The sequence below is a fragment of the Fomitopsis serialis genome, assembly GCF_022376445.1.
Source record: "Fomitopsis serialis strain Sig1Antser10 chromosome Unknown B0H18scaffold_5, whole genome shotgun sequence".
Lineage (NCBI taxonomy): Eukaryota > Fungi > Basidiomycota > Agaricomycetes > Polyporales > Fomitopsidaceae > Fomitopsis > Fomitopsis serialis.
Window position 1 is genome coordinate 138,251 of NW_025954965.1, and position 17,957 is coordinate 156,207.

General features: G+C 53.7%; 7 protein-coding genes and 1 non-coding gene across 8 annotated transcripts; 4 read left to right on the forward strand and 4 right to left on the reverse strand.

The window, feature by feature from the left end:
• Positions 1–12: 12 nt before the first annotated feature.
• On the forward strand, positions 13–5,020 carry B0H18DRAFT_977642 (trafficking protein particle complex subunit 10). Its single transcript, XM_048044269.1, has 19 exons — positions 13–548; positions 602–801; positions 855–1,044; positions 1,097–1,444; positions 1,495–1,656; positions 1,706–1,971; positions 2,019–2,308; positions 2,381–2,499; positions 2,552–2,671; positions 2,724–2,910; positions 2,962–3,096; positions 3,149–3,264; positions 3,315–3,445; positions 3,496–3,631; positions 3,681–3,741; positions 3,792–3,839; positions 3,892–4,241; positions 4,304–4,543; positions 4,594–5,020. Exons 1-19 carry the CDS (start codon positions 270–272, stop codon positions 4,834–4,836), a joined length of 3,621 nt encoding a protein of 1,206 aa, XP_047898526.1. The 5' UTR covers positions 13–269; the 3' UTR covers positions 4,837–5,020.
• Positions 5,021–5,113: 93 nt separating this feature from the next.
• On the forward strand, positions 5,114–7,562 carry B0H18DRAFT_977649 (WD40-repeat-containing domain protein). Its single transcript, XM_048044270.1, has 12 exons — positions 5,114–5,214; positions 5,265–5,508; positions 5,564–5,915; positions 5,965–6,152; positions 6,204–6,230; positions 6,269–6,492; positions 6,543–6,766; positions 6,830–6,918; positions 6,979–7,044; positions 7,101–7,142; positions 7,196–7,230; positions 7,283–7,562. The coding sequence occupies exons 1-12, from the start codon at positions 5,195–5,197 to the stop codon at positions 7,389–7,391; spliced, it is 1,620 nt and encodes a 539-aa protein (XP_047898527.1). The 5' UTR covers positions 5,114–5,194; the 3' UTR covers positions 7,392–7,562.
• A 506-nt stretch (positions 7,563–8,068) lies between these two features.
• On the reverse strand, positions 8,069–8,163 carry B0H18DRAFT_t39. The gene has a single exon. It is a non-coding gene; the product is annotated as a tRNA-Ser (tRNA).
• A 126-nt stretch (positions 8,164–8,289) lies between these two features.
• Positions 8,290–9,842, forward strand: B0H18DRAFT_869321 (DEAD-domain-containing protein; the record flags this gene model as incomplete). The annotated part of the gene is made up of 5 exons (XM_048040006.1): positions 8,290–8,775; positions 8,825–9,003; positions 9,056–9,196; positions 9,245–9,385; positions 9,437–9,842. 5 exons carry the CDS (start codon positions 8,290–8,292, stop codon positions 9,840–9,842), a joined length of 1,353 nt encoding a protein of 450 aa, XP_047898528.1.
• A 62-nt stretch (positions 9,843–9,904) lies between these two features.
• On the reverse strand, positions 9,905–10,839 carry B0H18DRAFT_1082481 (uncharacterized protein; the record flags this gene model as incomplete). The annotated part of the gene is made up of 4 exons (XM_048031538.1): positions 9,905–10,138; positions 10,187–10,470; positions 10,527–10,632; positions 10,687–10,839. 4 exons carry the CDS (start codon positions 10,837–10,839, stop codon positions 9,905–9,907), a joined length of 777 nt encoding a protein of 258 aa, XP_047898529.1.
• A 210-nt stretch (positions 10,840–11,049) lies between these two features.
• B0H18DRAFT_1114548 (peptidase M24) lies at positions 11,050–12,767 on the reverse strand (the record flags this gene model as incomplete). Its single annotated transcript, XM_048033131.1, has 7 exons — positions 11,050–11,154; positions 11,209–11,318; positions 11,379–11,568; positions 11,619–11,731; positions 11,788–11,923; positions 11,983–12,636; positions 12,723–12,767. 7 exons carry the CDS (start codon positions 12,765–12,767, stop codon positions 11,050–11,052), a joined length of 1,353 nt encoding a protein of 450 aa, XP_047898530.1.
• Positions 12,768–13,538: 771 nt separating this feature from the next.
• On the forward strand, positions 13,539–15,039 carry B0H18DRAFT_1082483 (uncharacterized protein; the record flags this gene model as incomplete). The annotated part of the gene is made up of 5 exons (XM_048031539.1): positions 13,539–13,624; positions 13,823–13,987; positions 14,037–14,326; positions 14,378–14,475; positions 14,695–15,039. The coding sequence occupies 5 exons, from the start codon at positions 13,539–13,541 to the stop codon at positions 15,037–15,039; spliced, it is 984 nt and encodes a 327-aa protein (XP_047898531.1).
• A 105-nt stretch (positions 15,040–15,144) lies between these two features.
• Positions 15,145–17,102, reverse strand: B0H18DRAFT_483966 (uncharacterized protein). The gene is made up of 8 exons (XM_048038251.1): positions 16,436–17,102; positions 16,230–16,385; positions 16,090–16,168; positions 15,920–16,028; positions 15,838–15,857; positions 15,705–15,778; positions 15,612–15,652; positions 15,145–15,554 (listed from the first exon to the last, which is right to left on the reverse strand). The coding sequence occupies exons 1-8, from the start codon at positions 16,646–16,648 to the stop codon at positions 15,251–15,253; spliced, it is 996 nt and encodes a 331-aa protein (XP_047898532.1). The 5' UTR covers positions 16,649–17,102; the 3' UTR covers positions 15,145–15,250.
• Between the last annotated feature and the right edge of the window lie 855 nt (positions 17,103–17,957).

The following is a 17,957-nucleotide window of genomic DNA, read 5'->3' on the forward strand; positions in this document are numbered from 1 at the left end:
GCTGACTTCTGGCGCGTAGTATCCCAGTACCACTGCTGCTATACACTCAAACTCTACATTTCACATTCCACACTCTACGGTCTTCATAAGCCTGTGTGACATTCGACCGGGCTCGCCGCCGTTCTGCTTCCACACAGCTCTTTCGCAACAACGGCAACGACGCATGCGACGGTCCCCCGACGTTACCCAGCGGGACATCGCACTGAAGGACATACGGGAGGTGACATCGAGTACACCCAAGTCACGTCAATACCTTCACGATCATTTCAATGAGCAACCAAGGTGTCTTGGTGACGTACGCCTCTTCGCGCGAGTTCCTAGCAACGGACCACTGGAAGCAAGTCTGGGCAGCTCTGCTATGCCAATTCCCGTTGCGCACTCTAGTCTGGAGAGGACCTGCCCGACAGGGCTCACAAAGCACTCAGACGATACAAGACCTCAATGTTAGGCTTGCAACACTGGAGTCGGTCAGACAAGAAAACACGTCGCAAATCCCGCAGACCCTACTCGAGAAGCCGCTGCTGAATATCTACTTCGTCGTATGCGAGGTGATTTACGTCGTCTCCTTGCCTGTTCTCGTCTCTCATAGCCGCACATACAGGACAATGAGACGTACAAGAACACTGTCAAGAAACAAATACGAGACTGGCACCAGATTGTTAGTCAACGCAAATACCAGGAATGGCTCATAGTGCATATTATCCGGCCGGAAGGGAGGGCGTCACAACAACGCATGTTTCAGATGAAGACATCCGTGCTTGACAAGATAAAGGCAGACTTCAACATTGATAAGAAAGACAGGTGGGTACGCCGGCTTCTTGTTGTGTGCCCTCGCGTATTGATATTCCAGCAAGATGCGTGCAGCTTGTTTGGTCATCCGACTTCGAGAATCCTGCGGCCTGGGCAGAGTTCATCACCAAGCTCAAGGATGGCATCCTAGCTGCGTTTGATTCGGCTTTCAGCCAAAGGGAAGCCGAAATGAAGCGGTCTGAAGGACAGGTGCAGATGCCCGGATGGAACTTCTGTACGTTCTTCATATTGAAGGTAGTCTACCTTCCTTCGACTGCACACTGTGAAAAGGCTGAGTATATGCCAGGAAAGTCTTGCACTGTCCTTGGAAGGCGTCAGTTTGTTTGAAGATGCCCTGGAACAATATAACGAACTAGAAACAGCCTTCTTCAAGGTCGTCCGAGATAGGAATTTGTCTTGGTTCGGCTCACTCATCTCCCCTGACCCACAAGACGATTCCGCTCCTCTCCTTTCTACCACACGGAAGCCTTATCGGGACCTCATCATCGGGAATACCATTTCCATCTTCGACTTCCGCATATACCTGCTGGCCAGACAGTGCATCCTGCTGAGTAAGCTCGGGAGAGTGGCAGAGATATGTAGAAGGTCCGTGAAGTTCTTGACCAACTTTGGCAGGCGGCTACGCGAGTTAGAGGTAAGCCGTGCACCCCTTTGAGACTAACATTGGGATGAACAAGCTTCTAGGACACGCTGCCCGAATTCTTCATCGAGTCATGGATCTACTCCTCAGCATTGAGCGTGACCGACATTTGCGATACGTGGGTAGGCGCGTTGAACCTTAGTAAGGCGTCGCAGGCGCGATACTTTGCTCTCAAGGGAGAGCTCATGGAGCTCGCACAGCAACAAGTGAGGAGGATCATGATTTCGGCTGCCCAAATTATTGACACGTAAGCAGCTGGACATCATTGGCACAAGGACAGGCCACTTGCCTTCCCGCCCTCCGTTCTTGTCAGCTCTTGCAGAACCTATATCGCGGAACACTCAAGCCCAAAGATCGTCGCAGACAATCTCCAGGCAGGAGCTGTTAGCGGCTATCGCCGACAGAGACGCGCTGTTCGACCTATATGTCACGATCACAAATCGTGCTATAGAGTGCTACGCCAGCTCAGGTCGGCGGAAGTTCGCAATCAAGCTGCACGGCAACCTCGCAGCTCTGGATGTGTAAGTTCATCAGCAGACCTCTACAACATGTACTGACGTGAGCGCAGTGTCCGAGGCCGCCTTCCGAGCGCGTTTGACACGTACAAGAACCTGCCTGCCCACTATGCGCCGCATGGATGGTCTTCACTCGAGTCTTTCATGCGGATGCAGGCGCTGAGCATCCACGCGTCCACGGAGCAGGTCAAGGATGCTGATTGGGCCCACATCGTCCTTGACTTCTTGAAGGCGTACGTGGAAGACATGGGTGCAGACCTGCTCATGGACGTCGACGATCACAAGGCATACGTCACTGGGTTGATCGAGAGTCTGCGACATGCTGCAGACGAGTTGCAAATAGGTCGGTTCTCTCATCCTTGTTTCCCGCAGGAAGTTCATACTGAGTACCCCTCGCTGCTCACACTATCATCAGACATGCTCTACCCAGATCATCCGGCCTTGTCTGTCACAATATCAGAACACGCAGCCCGCTTAGCGCAGGATCAGGACGGCGCACTATTGGACGTGACTGTGCGTAATCGATTGTCATGTGTAAGTCGTCTTACTGCTTGAGCTTCGCGGGTTGATTAATGTAATGACGAAGGACTTGCCCGTCGACGAGATTGTTGCAGTCTTAGTGGGGCATGAGGGTGTCCAACTAACGTTTTCGGTACCAGTACCATCAATCCAACCCGGATCAACCAAGCTCACGTTGTTCTGTCCCGTAAGTCACCTGTTGTCCATGCGCGTGTACCACACCCATTTATGACCACCAGTCGTCGACAGCAGGCATGTTCGCGTTGCAGTCTAGCCAGGTGAAGATGGCGCGACTGGTGTTCGAGCGGAAGGAGGCCAAGTTAGCGGCTCCGACAAAGACCACGAGGCCAAAAGACCTGCCGGCATTGGTCCGGATCCCGAAGGATCATCACGCTGTAGACGTGCGTTTGCGCCCGCCAAAACGGAGTAGGTCCATGTTGCGGTTCCTCGTTACGTTATTCTCTGACGCCGGGCCAGTTGAATTGGGCACGCCTGCGTCCATGACGGTGTCCTTGCAGACAGGCAGAAACGACATCTCCGCGGCTACCTTGAGGCTCGTCTCTCCGTCTGGTGTGCAGTTTCGTTTCAATGAGGCGACGTTGGATGATGGAGGTCAGCCCTTACTCTTTCGATATCACATGGTCGTGTGCTGAATAAGACACAGGAGGAAGTGCTACCCTCGAAATCATCGACGGTGCGATCATCCTGCGGGATGTCGGGAAACGGCAGGTAGTGACAGTAGCAGTCCCGCATAGTGACGCATCCTCGTATCACACTCTGGTTAGTGGATCCTGAGTGGGTAACATCGGCTGCATCCTGATTGTTCATAGAGAGTCAACATCAACATCGAGTACACAACAGGGGCTGAGCCAGAGTTGAACCGAAGACTCAACCTCGCGAGATTCGTGACAACATCTCTTCCCGTTACAACCAATGTCGAGGACTTCTTCCGGGGTACAAGGTACACAGCTTGTCTGCTTACTGAAGATCTGACCTCATTGTTGTTCACAGGCTGTTCAGTCGTTTCACTCTGTCTACTACATCCCATCAACATGTTCGCATCCGCTCAGCAGAACTGAAACCATCTGGACAAGACTTGAATAGTGTCAAGGTCGTAAGCTGCCAATCACAGAAGCCCGCGGTGGTGGTGAGTTGGTCACGCCGCTGCCGTTACACTCCTACTGATCATCCCTTAGACCGTGACGCCTGCTCAATCGGGCCAATTTCTGTTCCAGCTCGATACTGTACGCGGAAAGGGTGAGCTTCCAGCGCATACCAATACATGAAGGCTCACAGGTGCACGTAAGCCCGGGACCCCTTGAAGTTGCACATTACATATCGGATGCTACGAGAGGGTGGGTATCAACGCGCTTTTGCAGTACAGTAAACTAACGCCTTGCTCGCAAGAGGTCGAGTCTCTCATCAATACTGCAGTGGCAGAAATTGTCACAGACGACTCTTCGCTCCTACCACACCGTGAGCTCCTTATTGACAGACTGGTCGAGGCTCTTTCGAAGAGCGTGGACTGGATCGAGTTGTACGGTGTTACGGGGCAGCTAGTGGTCCCAGGCAATTTGGGCGAGGGCGGCGAGCTTGCATCGACGTTCGCACAGCTCAAACAGGTCGGTCTCGCTCTGAGCATCATTAGGCATGCTCCACCGACGTATGTTCAGATCCTAGGGAAGCCCAGATCTCTTGATTCATCCTTTGGTGAATGGCGAGACATCATCATTCCTGTTGACATACCGCAGATGCATGTAAGTTGGGTAATTTGTGACGCGTTATGTCTCGCTCAGCTGTGTTGGGCTTCCCTCCGCAGATCCTGGCAGCTGCTCAGTTGCGTATATTTGCCAATCCGTTTTCCTCTCAACCCTCGGGTCAGGTTCTACCGCTCTTCGCAGGTCAGCCAATATCGGCTGTGGTGACCGTCACCACCTCCTTTCATTGGGCTCCTGCAGAGGATGCAGAGATGGACCAGTATCTTTTGCGATACGATATCCAGGATATGACTGGTGATTGGCTAGTCAGTGGACCGAAACGAGGAGACTTCCGCGCAGAGGTGAGTACTTGCTGATCCGAGCGATACACGTTACCTACCGACCTTTACAGGACGGTTCGATGTTCTCGTCGCCAGTCACTCTGATCGCTCTCCACCATGGAGAACTTTCATTGCCAAAGGTAACGGTAACCGCTCTCCCGCTTCCCGGCAAACAAAACATGAGGACTTCAGTCATGCCGAGTTGCGAGACCTATCAGCTACATGGGGCGGAGAGAGTGATGGTACTCCCAAGGGGTGGTCGGACAACGTACGTAGTAGACATGGGGACTAGGAGGGAGGCAATCCCGGCATGAACCTTGTATATTGTATATTCGTTCTGTTGCTGGATGTATCCCTAGATTCATTGCTCGTTTCGCAGAAAGCCGGCTCCCGTGTAACATATCAGTGTGTAGTAGCGACTTCGATGCTCCACGAGACATGGGATAGATTGACAGCCTCATACTTACTTGTGTCGAGAATTCGGATAAGTAGTCGTGGTCACTCATCAGACGCCAGATGTCACACTCACGCGTCCACCGCGCTCGGTGTGACCCGACGCGTTTCCTGGCTCCCGCGCGTCATTGCCGTTTTGCGCCACGACCTGAACCTAACATCCCGAGCCCTCAGGCCTTCAGGCCTCACTGGGAACGTCGTTTCAACAGATTCATCAGAATGTCCGACTATTCAGATTAGTGCGTGTCCTGCAAATTGTATCCTCGTTGACCCCTAAGACCGCCATTAGTGAGTTGGAGCGTGAGGCGAACATTGCCAAGAATCGTGCTCTCCTGGCCGATTTGGATGTTACCGTCGATCTACCACCAGTGAAGAAGCAGACGAAGACCGTACGCACGAGTGCAAAGCCTGTTCAACCTGCCAAGAGAACGAAACGCGAGAGGGAGGCTCCTGCTCCTGCGCGACAGTCGGCGCGTCTCAGGAAACCGGTCGTAGATCCCAATGAAAGTCCGGCGAAGAAGCGCAAGAGGGAGGTAAGCCTTTAGGTATTTACATTGACGAGCTTGCGCGCCGCTCACTTGATTTCAGAAGGAAGAGGAAGAGAGACGGGCCAAGGAAGAAGAAGAGCGTCTCGAGGCTGAGGAGCAAGCTAGACAAGCGAAGAAGCCCCGCCACCATGAATTGGATCTGCTGGATGTCACTGAGGAGCTGGATCCGACTGAACTAGCTGCCCTTAGATCGACGTTCTCGACGGCCATTCGGAATACCCATCCTAGACGCGTGGGAGGTCCAGACGATGTAAAGGATAAGGCAGCAATAGCTGAGTTGCGAGAGAAACTGGGGAAGTTGAAGGTCGTATCCCGTGCGAAGGTGACTCAAGATCGGGTGTATAGTGCAGCATACCACCCGGACCCAACAAAGGACCTCATTTTCTTCGGAGGTGAGTACAAGGTCTCAAGTGTGGACCGAAGTCTGACACATATTCATAGACAAGCACGGACAACTTGGGATATGGGACGCACAAGCACCAAGCGACGAGATCGCAGACGCGGATGGCGAGGTGTCTGTCGTGGCAGATGAGAAAAGCGGGAAAAGCTGGAGATTACAGGTCCATTGGCCGGCGACATCGCACTCATCAATATCCAACATCAAGTTTGACCCCACCGATTCCCACAGCGTGAGTATTTGTCGTGATCACACTGGGTATGCCACGCTCACTGAGGGCAAGGTCTACACGAGTTCATATGACTGTACTGTCCGAAGCTCTCCTTCACGTCAGGCATTTCGACCGAGGTGTTCTCCATGGACGACGCGCTTATCACCTGTATTGACCTTCCTGTCACTGGGAGCGAAATGTGGATATCAGATGCGGAGGGCGGTCTGACGCACTTGGATTTGCGAGAGGACAAGTCGAAGGCTCGCTGGTTCCAAGTGTCCAACGAGAAGGTTGGAAGTGTCAGCGTAAACCCTACCGCTCCGCATTACCTGGTGACAGCGTCTAACAGCCGGGCGATGAGGTATGTTCATTGGCAAGTCAGCCGATAGGCACTCAGCTGTCATTGCACAGGATCTGGGATACCCGCAAGCTACAGAACATCGGAGGGGATTCAGCAAGCGAGACAGAGAATCCTAACGACTTCAACCAAAACATTATCGAAGAATACCTCGGATCGCCTAAAGGCAAGGGCTGCCTTCGTGCAGATTGGCAGCATGGGAAATCCGTCAGCTCAGCGTACTGGGATCCTAGTGGGAAATCAGTCCTCAGTACCTGCTATGATGATCTCCTTCGATGTACGTCTAACCTCAGACTCGGTTGATCCGTGTTCGCGTTACTGACTGCAACCTCGTTTTCAGTGTGGGAATTCAGTGGATCTGTCCTCAAATCCACGAGCACGTTCCCTTCGTCTCGACCATCCAACCAGATCAGGCACAGCTGCCAGACAGTACGTACTGTGATGTGTGCGGAATCGCAAAGTAGCTGATGGTCTGACGCAACCCTTCAGGGAAGGTGGGTAACAGTGTTTAAGGCACAATGGTCGCCCAATCCAGACTACTACCCACATTTTACCGTGAGTCTATGGATCCCGAAGGTAACCTGTACTCACCATCTTTCACGCGTCCGTAGGTCGGGAACATGGAACGTTCGCTGGACATATACTCCGGAAAGGTGAGCCAGGATCATTGATCGTCGTGAAAGTGACGTGACATGACTTCTTATAGGGCGAGTTGGTAGCTCGACTGGCGGATCGGACCAAGTAAGCGTGGTGCATCCTGTGTGAACATCCAGTAACCGAGTGACTTGCACAGGATCTCTGCGGTCCAAGCCGTGACTTGCTCGCATCCTAATGTCCTCGAGCGTGTTGCAAGCGGCAATGCCAGTGGCCGATGCGTGCTGTGGGCACCGGCGGACATGTAACTTCACTGCTTCGGTTTCTATCTCCGTTATTTGAGTACTTTATTGGTGTTGTATTGTCATTATTTGGTATGTCGACTGGAGCAGGGATTCGGAACGTACTCATATTGAATACTATGATCTCGAAGCATGCCTCACGAAGGCGTGGTACAGAGCTGGCTAATAGAACAAGGATAACCTTAGGTACAAAGATTGCCGAGTTGTTGACTCTGCCTGGGGAGACTACTAACACACCTCAACCACCTACTCATTGCTTGGCACAAATCGCACACCGACAAACTCCAAAAGTTTGAGTACTCCCAACTAGCAATACACTGTCTTTGAACTTCTGAAAAACCTCGGCTGATGTACCACTAGCGTAGACACTCGCAACGCCTCGCTCAGTCGATCCGACGTCCTCCGCGACATCAACAGGGATGCGAAAGGGATGGTCATATAGTGTATTGAGCAGCATGCGACAGCTCAGCTGGATTTCCTAAGCTAATACTCTGGCTAACGAGTGCGACGCGACGAAGCATCGGCGCCTATGAAAACAACACCTGCCCAATCTGGCAATCGAGCTCGGGACCGTTGAAAACGCTTCTTTCGCTACGGCAAATGAGCATAGAAGAGAGTCTCACAAAAGAGCATGTGTACCAGCTTGCCAAAGACAATTGGAACACGGATAAATGTCAAAAATGCGTCACCTGTGCGATTCGAACACACGCGGACAAAGTCCAACCGCTGACTAAGCAGTAATAGCAGGCGATCCCGTTAACCACTCCGGCAAAGTGACTTGTTTTACGTATCTTGCAAAAGTACTTATTGGTTCGCTGCACAGTCAGATCGGGCTCCGCATATCTCGTTTGAATGAACTCGTTTTGCAGGTCTTCTTCTCCTTCGTCCGTCTGGTCTTGCTGCGATGCCCACGCCGGAAGAAGCTTCGACGTCGTCCACCCCTGCTCCTACGTTCAAATCTTTGGGCCTCATTGACCCTCTACTCGAGGCTCTTGACCAATTGAACTTCAAGACCCCCACGGATATCCAAGCTGAAGCTCTTCCGCATGCGTTGCAAGGCAGAGATATCATCGGTGTAGCATCTACCGGGTCGGGAAAGACGGCAGCATTTGCTCTTCCTATTCTGCAAAAACTATGGGAAGAACCGAAGGGCTTGTTCGCCTGCGTCCTCGCACCGACGCGAGAGTTGGCGTACCAGATATCACAGCATTTTGAAGGCTTGGGAGCCGCCATGGGGGTCAGATGCGCAACAATCGTAGGAGGGATGGACACGATGTCCCAAGCAGTCGCACTGGCTAAGCGACCACACATAGTGGTCGCTACCCCGGGACGTCTGAACGACCACCTGGAGAATACGAAAGGTTTCAGTTTACGAGGGTTGAAGTTTCTGGTGAGATTCTCGCTGCACATCACCGTATGTCTCTTCATTTGTACCTCAGGTCATGGACGAGGCCGACCGACTGCTTGACATGGATTTCGGTCCCATCATAGACAAAATCCTGAAAGTCATCCCGCGAGAGCGCACCACGTACCTTTTCTCGGCGACAATGACTACGAAGGTCCAAAAGCTACAGCGGGCCAGTTTGTCGAACCCTGTTCGGGTTGAAGTGTCCGAAAAGTGCGTTCCGTTAATTCTTACTGGCGGCGCGAACTCATCATACTGGATGCAGGTACTCTACTGTATCGACGTTGTTGCAATATTATCTCTTTATGCCATTGCCTCAGAAGGACGTGCATCTCGTCTACCTTGCGAACTCACTGGCGCAAAACTCCATCATCATCTTCACTCGGACTGTTCATGATGCCCAACGGTACGTCTGCACTTAGCTATTCGTAGAACCAGCTCACACTTCATGAAGGGTATCAATCATACTACGGACATTAGGCTTCCCGGCTGTTCCGTTACATGGACAGCTAAGCCAAAGCGCACGTCTCGGGGCACTAGCCAAGTTCAAGAGTGGTGGGCGAAAGGTGTTGGTTGCGACCGACGTTGCGAGCCGGTCAGTGCTAGAGTGCCCCAAACCCTAACCCAACGCTCATGTCTCCTTTAGTGGACTGGACATCCCTCACGTTGACGTCGTGATCAACTACGACGTACCTACGCATTCCAAAGACTACATTCACCGAGTCGGCCGTACAGCCCGAGCCGGTCGCTCTGGAAAGTCAATTACGCTGGTGTCCCAGTACGACGTCGAGTTGATCCAGCGCATCGAGGGAACGCTAGGAGGCAAACAGATGGAGCTATGGCCGACAGATGCGGAGGAGATTGCGCTACTGCGGGAGCGGGTGGATGAAGCGGGAAGAGTAGCCGTGCATGAGATGAAGGATCAGGGATCCAAGGGTGGTCACGGGAAGAAACGACGGAGGGACGCAGGTGGGGCGGACGACAGAGACAGAGATGACGATGTGGTAGAGGCAGGGATGCCTACAAAAAAGAGAAGCAAAGGCCGAAGGTGACCTAGCGCATGTACCCTGTCTTCGTCATGACCACTGGATGCAGCTTTCAGCACATTCACAGCCTAGTCTATGAACATCAGATCGGAACGTAATATGTACTTGGTGCCGGAGATGACTGGCGAGCCTTCGTGCAGCAAACACTCGTGACCGTGTCTATGAAGACGTCGTTGATGAGTACGCGTCTGTGTCGGATTGTAAATGCAGGATGTACCGATGCAAGAGGCCGTTCCCTTGGTCAACGGGGCAGTAATCACCTCTGTGCCCCTCTTACCTTTTTGACCCGTGTAGAATATCGTCTATAGACCCATGAGACCCATTCCATCAGAAAATACGGAGACACGCACCTCGCCACCCTTGACCCCGTCCTCAATACCTGTCAGGTACACGAGTAGCGTCCACTCCGACTTCGCGCCATTCTGCGGGTCGCGCACGGAGTCATCGTAGTGACAGCCAAAGTGTTGGCCTGGCGTGTACTTGTACATCCGTATGTTCGAATTGAACGAGTGCACCGGACGCGCCTCCTCGCCGTCCCGCTTGAGCGAGGCAGGGTATGGGAACGGAGGGAGGTGCGGGGAGAACAGAGTATAGAACTGTTCGGCCATATCCGCCGAAGTCACAGACATCCTGTCTGTAAGTTCGGTTTAGCATACTCGGTGCAGGGATGAGCAGGTATACTGTACTTACAATTCACTCGCTCTGCCTCACCCCTCTTCTTCGGCGGCGTGAGCTCTAACGACTGGCTGTCAATGAAGTGCACATAACGCTTGCATTCTTCGGGTGTCATGAAGCCCTTGTGACGCTCTCAACATCGCGCCATGCCAGTGCTCCTCGGAATGAGACATACATCGACCAAGATTATCTGGTCCTCCAAGAGTGCACGAGACTGAAGACGTCGCTTTGGCGATATAGGAGGGAACTGAGACGGTGCTTTCTGAGAACCCGTTGCATTGTTTGCATTGCCCGTTGCTGCTGCTTGGGAACGAGTCTTTCGCGCCATGCGTATGGTAGAGGGATGGCGAGTACTTTCGGCAGCCAGAACGATGCATCGCGGCGCTGTACAACATCGTACTCACTTGCGAGCTTCCCACGCTCACGACGAAGTACTATAGGCTATCCTTGTAGCAATGTCCCTGGATGCATCCAACACCGTCATAGATATGTAGAGTACAGTTGCATGTCCAAATCGTCAATGAGATACACGGTCCACTCAGGGATCCCAAGGGCCTCTAGCCGCACCGCCGACTCCTGCAGTAAGGAAGATGGCAGTGCCGTTCTCGTGCACGTAGAAGCAATCCTCCAATCGGATCCCAACCTGCATGCTCAGTCAGCAGGATGTAATGGTAAAGCATGACCTTCACGGACGGACCTGTCCTTCAATGTACACTCCAGGCTCATCTGAAAAGGTATGTCCAGTGAGGATCACATCTTCGGAGCCGCCGCGAAGGTACGGAGATTCATGGACCTCCAAGCCAACGCCTTTGGATTGTCCATGCACTTCGTTAGAATCTATAACAGACTTCGACAAGGCGTACGTACCGTGACCTAGTCTGTGTGTGAGATACTGCGCATAGCCCTGCGCTGCGAGCGTGCTGCGAGCAGCCGCATCTACCTCAGCGGTAATTGTTCCATTCCGCGCCGTCGCAAGCGCATTGGCCTGAGCCGAATGCACAAGATGCCACACCCTGAGATAAGCTGCATGAATAGTCGACTCGGGCAGAGCATACGTCTGTAAGGCAGTTATTGGTATAAGCGCAAGTCTGTCTCTCGTTGGCGTACCCTGGTCACGTCGCTTTGGTAGCCGTGCAGCCCGCCATCGCAGTCAACCAGTACGAAGTCGTGTGCACCGAGCACACGGTCAGTTCCGCTGCCGTGTGGCAAAGCGGCGTTCTCTGGGTCAATAACCGGAGACATCAGACATGGTGCGCTTGAGATCCTTAATACTCACCGCCAAACAGAGTCAGGCAGCTGCCGTCGCTAAGCCCTGCGGCACTCAGCGCCGTCGACATGAGCTGTCGGACTTCCGACTCGCGCATGCCTATCTTCACGTTCTCTCTGACATCCCGAATGGCTAATAGCGTGACCTTTCGAGACGTAAATCGATGAAATTGTCGAGACAGCAGGCTAGGTAGGGGACACTCACCTCGTTCACGCATTTCATGATCTCGAGCTCTTCTGTGCTCTTCCTCTCTCGTAGCCTACGTATCTCCACGGGCGCTGTGAGAACATTCGACTGAGCTGCAGCTTTCTGCAGCCCATCCAGAACGAAGCTACGCGTCATTCCGTCGACATAGATCGTGCCCTCCTTGAGCAGCGGCACGGCGGAGACTGCGACCTCAAACGGATCAACATCCTCAGACCATGAAGGGTAGGAGATCTCATCCGAGCTAGGGATAGAGAGAAGCTTTGCACGCGTGGCCTCAAAGGCAGGCGTCAGAATGGAGACCTGAGCATGTACTTGGTCGTGCGAGTCGAGCCTCGGCGAGACGATAAGGAGGAGAGGTCGTTCGGAGAGGTGCCAGTGCGACGCCGAGAGGTTAGCAAAGTAGGCAGCACTTGCCCCCGGCTCAGCAATGTACGCCGAAGCGTTCAACTGGTGTAGTGTCTGAGCAAGTGCCTGTTGACGCTGGAGAAACGAGCTCGTAGGGATCGGGGAGATATGGGCGCAGTGTTCCGCGAGGTGCGAAAAGTCTGGCTGCAGATATTGCGAGCTGTACAGACTGGATATTGACTTTGGTGCGCCAGCAAGGTGGTAGATGAGGATGACGATTTGGACGATGATGCAAGCTATTATCAGCTGAGGGTGGTCCCGCGTTAGAAAGCGGATGTTCGTTCAACCCTGGCGGCTTACTCTCGTAGACCTGTATGTGTGTTTGCGCACACGGGTATCCGTAGGGCGGGGCCGAGGGGCAGCACTTTCATGTCCATCGCGTGGAAGAGGCAGAGATGTCGGGAGTGGGTGCGAGCCTGAGCCTGAATGACTGAGTCGGCTGCCCGAGCCAGTCGCAGTCGCCGATGCGATACTTGCCATAACGAGATATCCACGTGATCGTGACGCCGATCGCGTCCCCGCGACCGCGTCGTCCAGCGCCGCGGCGGCCATGCTCTACGCCCCTAGTCACCACCTAGCTTGCGGCACACTCACACTAATAAGCCCGACGCGCTGGGATCCTTCTGGATATTGTCTACCATTGAATCATGGACACCGAGATCTTACTCGCGATGCTGGTCAGCCTGCTAGACCCCCCTGTCCCCGACCAGGCAATGTTGTTGGACACGTTGGCCAAGTGCGATGGTGACGTGGAAAAGGCAGCCAAAGTAATGAAAGAAATTACCCCAAGCAAACACTCTACTACAACTGGAAGGAAGCGCAAACGGGCGGCAGGGTTGGATGGATGGCTGGGAGGCTCGCCCACCAAGGCCCGCTCCGGCGGCATTGCAAGGAACAGCTCGAAGCCGCCGTCAATAGGTCGTGCCAACGATATGAGGCGGTCGAGCGGCTCTGCACTGCCGTCCTCGTCCTCATCGAACAAAGCTTCCCTCGATAGCCGTGATGTCTCTCCGAAACGTGTGTTCTCCGCACCCGGGCCCGCGCCGTCGACGGAGGATTTCGCGGTCGACGATGAGCAGGTCGGCTGGTTATTGAGTACAGGAATGGATACTCCGCAAAAGCGAAGAAACGTCACGAACGATGAATTTATGTCTCTGTTTCGCCCACCAAACTCGAAAGAGTCCCCGAAGAAGCCAGTCCCACTTCCCCCGCTTACACTTGGAACACCGCTCTTGTAGAGGAGCACACCCCGTGCACATACCACCCTTCCATTCTACCTCCTCAGTTGGCGTGTAGGTATGTGAATCGTTGTTTCGAGTGCCGCAGCAAACTATCGGCAGCCGGCCATGATTCCTCAGGCTGTTCATCATACGCCTGTTTTGGGGCTGTGGATACATATATTGCGACTATCAAATGCTCATTTTTTGCGCAGACTATTCTACACAATGCTTGATCTAAGCGAAGACTGGCATCGCAATAAGTGGTGGCTCTTTGACCGTGTGGTCGAGAGTCCACACCGAACATCCTTCTTTGTGAGGTGTCTAGATAAGCCTGTGGAGAAGGACATCCTCGACATGAATGAGGCCGCACAATATTGGTAAGTTGAACGTCGGTATCTGGTCTACATTTCTCACAGTGTCGACAAGGTATAACGGACGTGCGACGGGACCGCCTGACCCGTTCCCTCCGGCTTTGGAAGAGGCATGCCGGATTGTCGAGAAAGTTGTCAACGAGGAGATGCACAAACGCCAGCGATATCCCCTCGAATGGGCCGGCGAAGTCGACGGCGACGAGAATAGGATTACTGACCACGTCCTATGGCGAGCGAATGTTGCGGCAGCCAACTGCTATGAAGGCGCCAAGGAAAGCGTGGGGCCGCATTCAGACCAATTAACGTATCTTGGCCCGTATCCAACTATCGCCAGTCTCAGTCTAGGTAGGCAACGGTTCGTCTTTCTCACAGGCTCAGGACTGACTATGTGACAAGGTACGAGTAGGATTTTCCGCCTGCGTGAGGTCATACCCACCGACGACAAAGACGAGCGCAGTGCGCGTACTTTTAACATCCCCCTCGCACACAATTCAGTGCGTCCCTGTTACACAGCCTGTTTGTCTGTCGGGCCATGCTCACGACGCCATTTCACTTCAGCTAACAATCATGCACGCTTCTACTCAGGAGCGCTTTAAGCATTCCATCCCACCCCAAAACACCATTGACCTCTTTTATCCGCCCTCCCCTCTCCACCTGATCTGAAGCACGACATAAACAAGCTACCAGGGTTTCGGTCGACGACCAGAGGGGAGGCGTCGAACGCACGGATCAACATCACATTTCGTTTCTATCGCCCAGACTTCCGCGCGCAGACGACCCCGCGTTGCAAGTGCGGGGTGCCGTGCATTCTCCGTGCGGATATGAAGAACCGTTACGCCGCGCCCGTTCCAGGGCGTGACGACCCGGAGGGTAATGACGTCGGCGATGCAGGCACACATGCCTCTGATCAGGGCCCTGCTGGTTCGGGCAGGAACATGGTTGCTAAGTACTGGTGGACCTGCTATGCCGGAGCACAGAACGATGGGAAGGGTTGCGGTTTGTGGAGGGTTATGGACGTGAAAGCTGAGGGACGAGGACCTTTCGTTGGTCCGCTATAGATATTGAATGCCTTGAGGACGGCACGCACCTCCTCGGCACTGCAATGAGGTGCTAGACACTTTGACTAGTGCACGCAGATGATTACAGGCCCGCCACCCTAGGTCGTACTATGGGCACAGACAACGTACATACATACAATACTAGGTACCAAGGTCCCCAATTAATCCGCAGGAATGCCGATGTAAAACGGATTCGAAGTACAACATTCGCTCAGACGGGATAGTCGTCCGCCCCAATTTTGACAGACTGTCCCAGATCGTCCTCCCTGTGCACGACGTGTGTGATGTCGACCGCGACGGGGCGCATGGCGAAGGACTGCTCGGCGGCGCGTCTCGACCCAATCCCGGACGAAGAGATCTGCGAGGATTGGTGTGCCCGCTGGGCCCATCCGAGACCCACGCGGACGTTGATCATCGTGAAGGCGATCCCGGCGATGGGGCAGAGCGAGTCGATTGCGGTGAACTGTATGTTGCTGTTGACTTGGTAGGCGACGAAGAAGAAGATGGCGTATGATCTGGGGGAGGTGTTGATGCTTTTGTTAGGAAATCATAGACGGCGATCTGCGACTTACGTGTAGAGAGCAGCACTTTCTACCATCATTGCGAGTACTCGCTGTTTCATAAACGTCAGAATCGTGTATGAACGCAATTATGACGGCACCAACTTGGAGGTTCCCACCGCCATACGACCTGCTACCCTGAGGTTGACGTACGCGCCACACTTTCCAGGCAATCCCGACTGTTGCGATCATTGAGATTCAAAATTGGGCACAAAATGCGGAGAATAACGCGTCTTACACGTGCTGTAGACGTTAGTGCTAGATCGATGCAGCGCAGTCAGTCAGCGCAGAACAGTTCCCATCCGCTGGGCCTCACTTACACGAAAGTGCACGAGTAGTCTGCGGAGATCCAGCGGTTAACATCTGTGACGAACACCGAGCTACCCGCATTGAGCTGTGAGAGTTGGTATACCACACCAGGACCTGCGACTACGGCACCGAGTCCGCTTGATCAGTCACCAATGCTTAGGAGGAATTGAAGACGACTCACTTGACAAGCCAACCACGGTTAAACTGGGAATTATAATGACGAAGTAATTATGTCCCCAGACTATCCATAGCCGGTAAACCTGCATGCGCGCACCGGCGAAGGTGAGCCCACATTTGTTGTGATTGGAACGCTGCACTGACCAAGAGGATGTCGGATATGATGACCGTGGCGATGATAAACGCAGTCTTGACAATCTCTGTGGTGAGAGCGAGATCCGAGTAGTAGAGCAATGCTGCTTGCCCCTCCTCGAAATGTACGAAGGCGTCGAAGAGGCGAATGACGGTCATGACCCAATGCTATATGGATGGTGAGGAAGCGCGGCGGGAACGACGGGAGGCTCACTCACAGCGGTGACAGTGACGGTGATAGCTATGGAACCAAACATCACCGGGGTCAAGAAGGACGCCAGACGCGACCTCCCATGGCTTGACGGTTGACTCAGTGCGCGATTGATGAGGATGTAGAACGAAGCCGAGGTCAGAGCGAGGAAGACACCATATAGCAAGCTCTCCACAGCTACGGTGACCAGGTTGACGCTGATAATGGACGGCTGCGTCATGGCCTTTTCGCTCTGCTTGCACCGCGCAGACGAGGGCTCGATTCACAGGCGGGTCGGGAATATGTCGACCGTCAAATGAGAGTGGATCCTGTCCGACGATGTTTGTGGGACACGCAGTGTCTGTTAAAAGAGTGTGGAGGTTTCTTCTGAGATCTGAAGCTTGAAGGGACGCGCCGAGCACATTTCACTAGGCTGGTCTCCAGGACGTGGGGAATCGAGATGCATGATACGGTTGTGGTCCCCCGTTGTCGAGCCACGCGGGGACACCTGAGCTCAGGTACATGAGGCGAAGCCGTACCTCGAATTGACCATCGCAGTGTGTTCTTCATGCTCCTGAGAGAAAAGCACTGGTCCAGGAAGAAAGTTTGCACCCGCAACAGCACCCGCCTCTGCCGGCGCCGTGCTCTGCGTGCGCGAGGTCCGGCGGGGTAGTAATTGCAAGGTCAATGACGCTGGTGCGCGCTCCGATCCATGTTCTGATCGGTGTTCTGGACCACTCACCTATGTCCCTCCAGATCCTCACAACAACCTGATAGGAGTAAGGCCGATGTCACCTTCTGACCTCGGCGAAGGCGAAGAGTTGACCGGTACTGAGCGGCTATTCGTCCATATGGACGGCACCTGTGCCTATCCACGATGTGCTCGGCACACAAGGAAAGAAGTGCCGTACAACGGTGAAAGACACTACGCCGAGCAGTTACGGCGGCCTATGAAATCACAGATGAACCGAGTTGTACATGAACGTACCGCACATCATTGGATCATTGGAGGCGGAAAACGTCGGTCTGGTTGAATGTGTCTGGGACCAAGGACTCGACGTAGCGGTCTGGACTCTGCCAGAGACTGCAGACCGATTGAATCATCTCCCGGTCGACCGAGCGATCTGTCAACGCAATAGCTCCGATCACAATCGCAGATTGGCTGCGGGGCCCATCCCGGTCGTCAGGCTGCTTTATTGCCGTTGTGATGAAGTTCGAGACGTACTCTAGCGGGAATACATAAGCTGAAACTGACCAGCAAGAGGACTCATCGTCATGGTCAGCAAGCATGGGTCGAACCTTTACGCGATGCTCCTTCCCCTCGGCGGGATACATACACGCGAGGCACCCCGGCAGCTATTGCAATGGGATACACCTGCGAGCGCGACCTCATGGCACCAAAGGGGATTTTGATGCGGCCGTAGCATGGCGAGAAGTGGCGTACTACATAGTAGTGGTCGCCGTGCGGGCCGTGCCGCGCCGTCGAATGCCGGGGTTGCCGGGTGTTAATTGAAATTTGATCATCACGGTCGGCCAAAAGCGGTAACTAG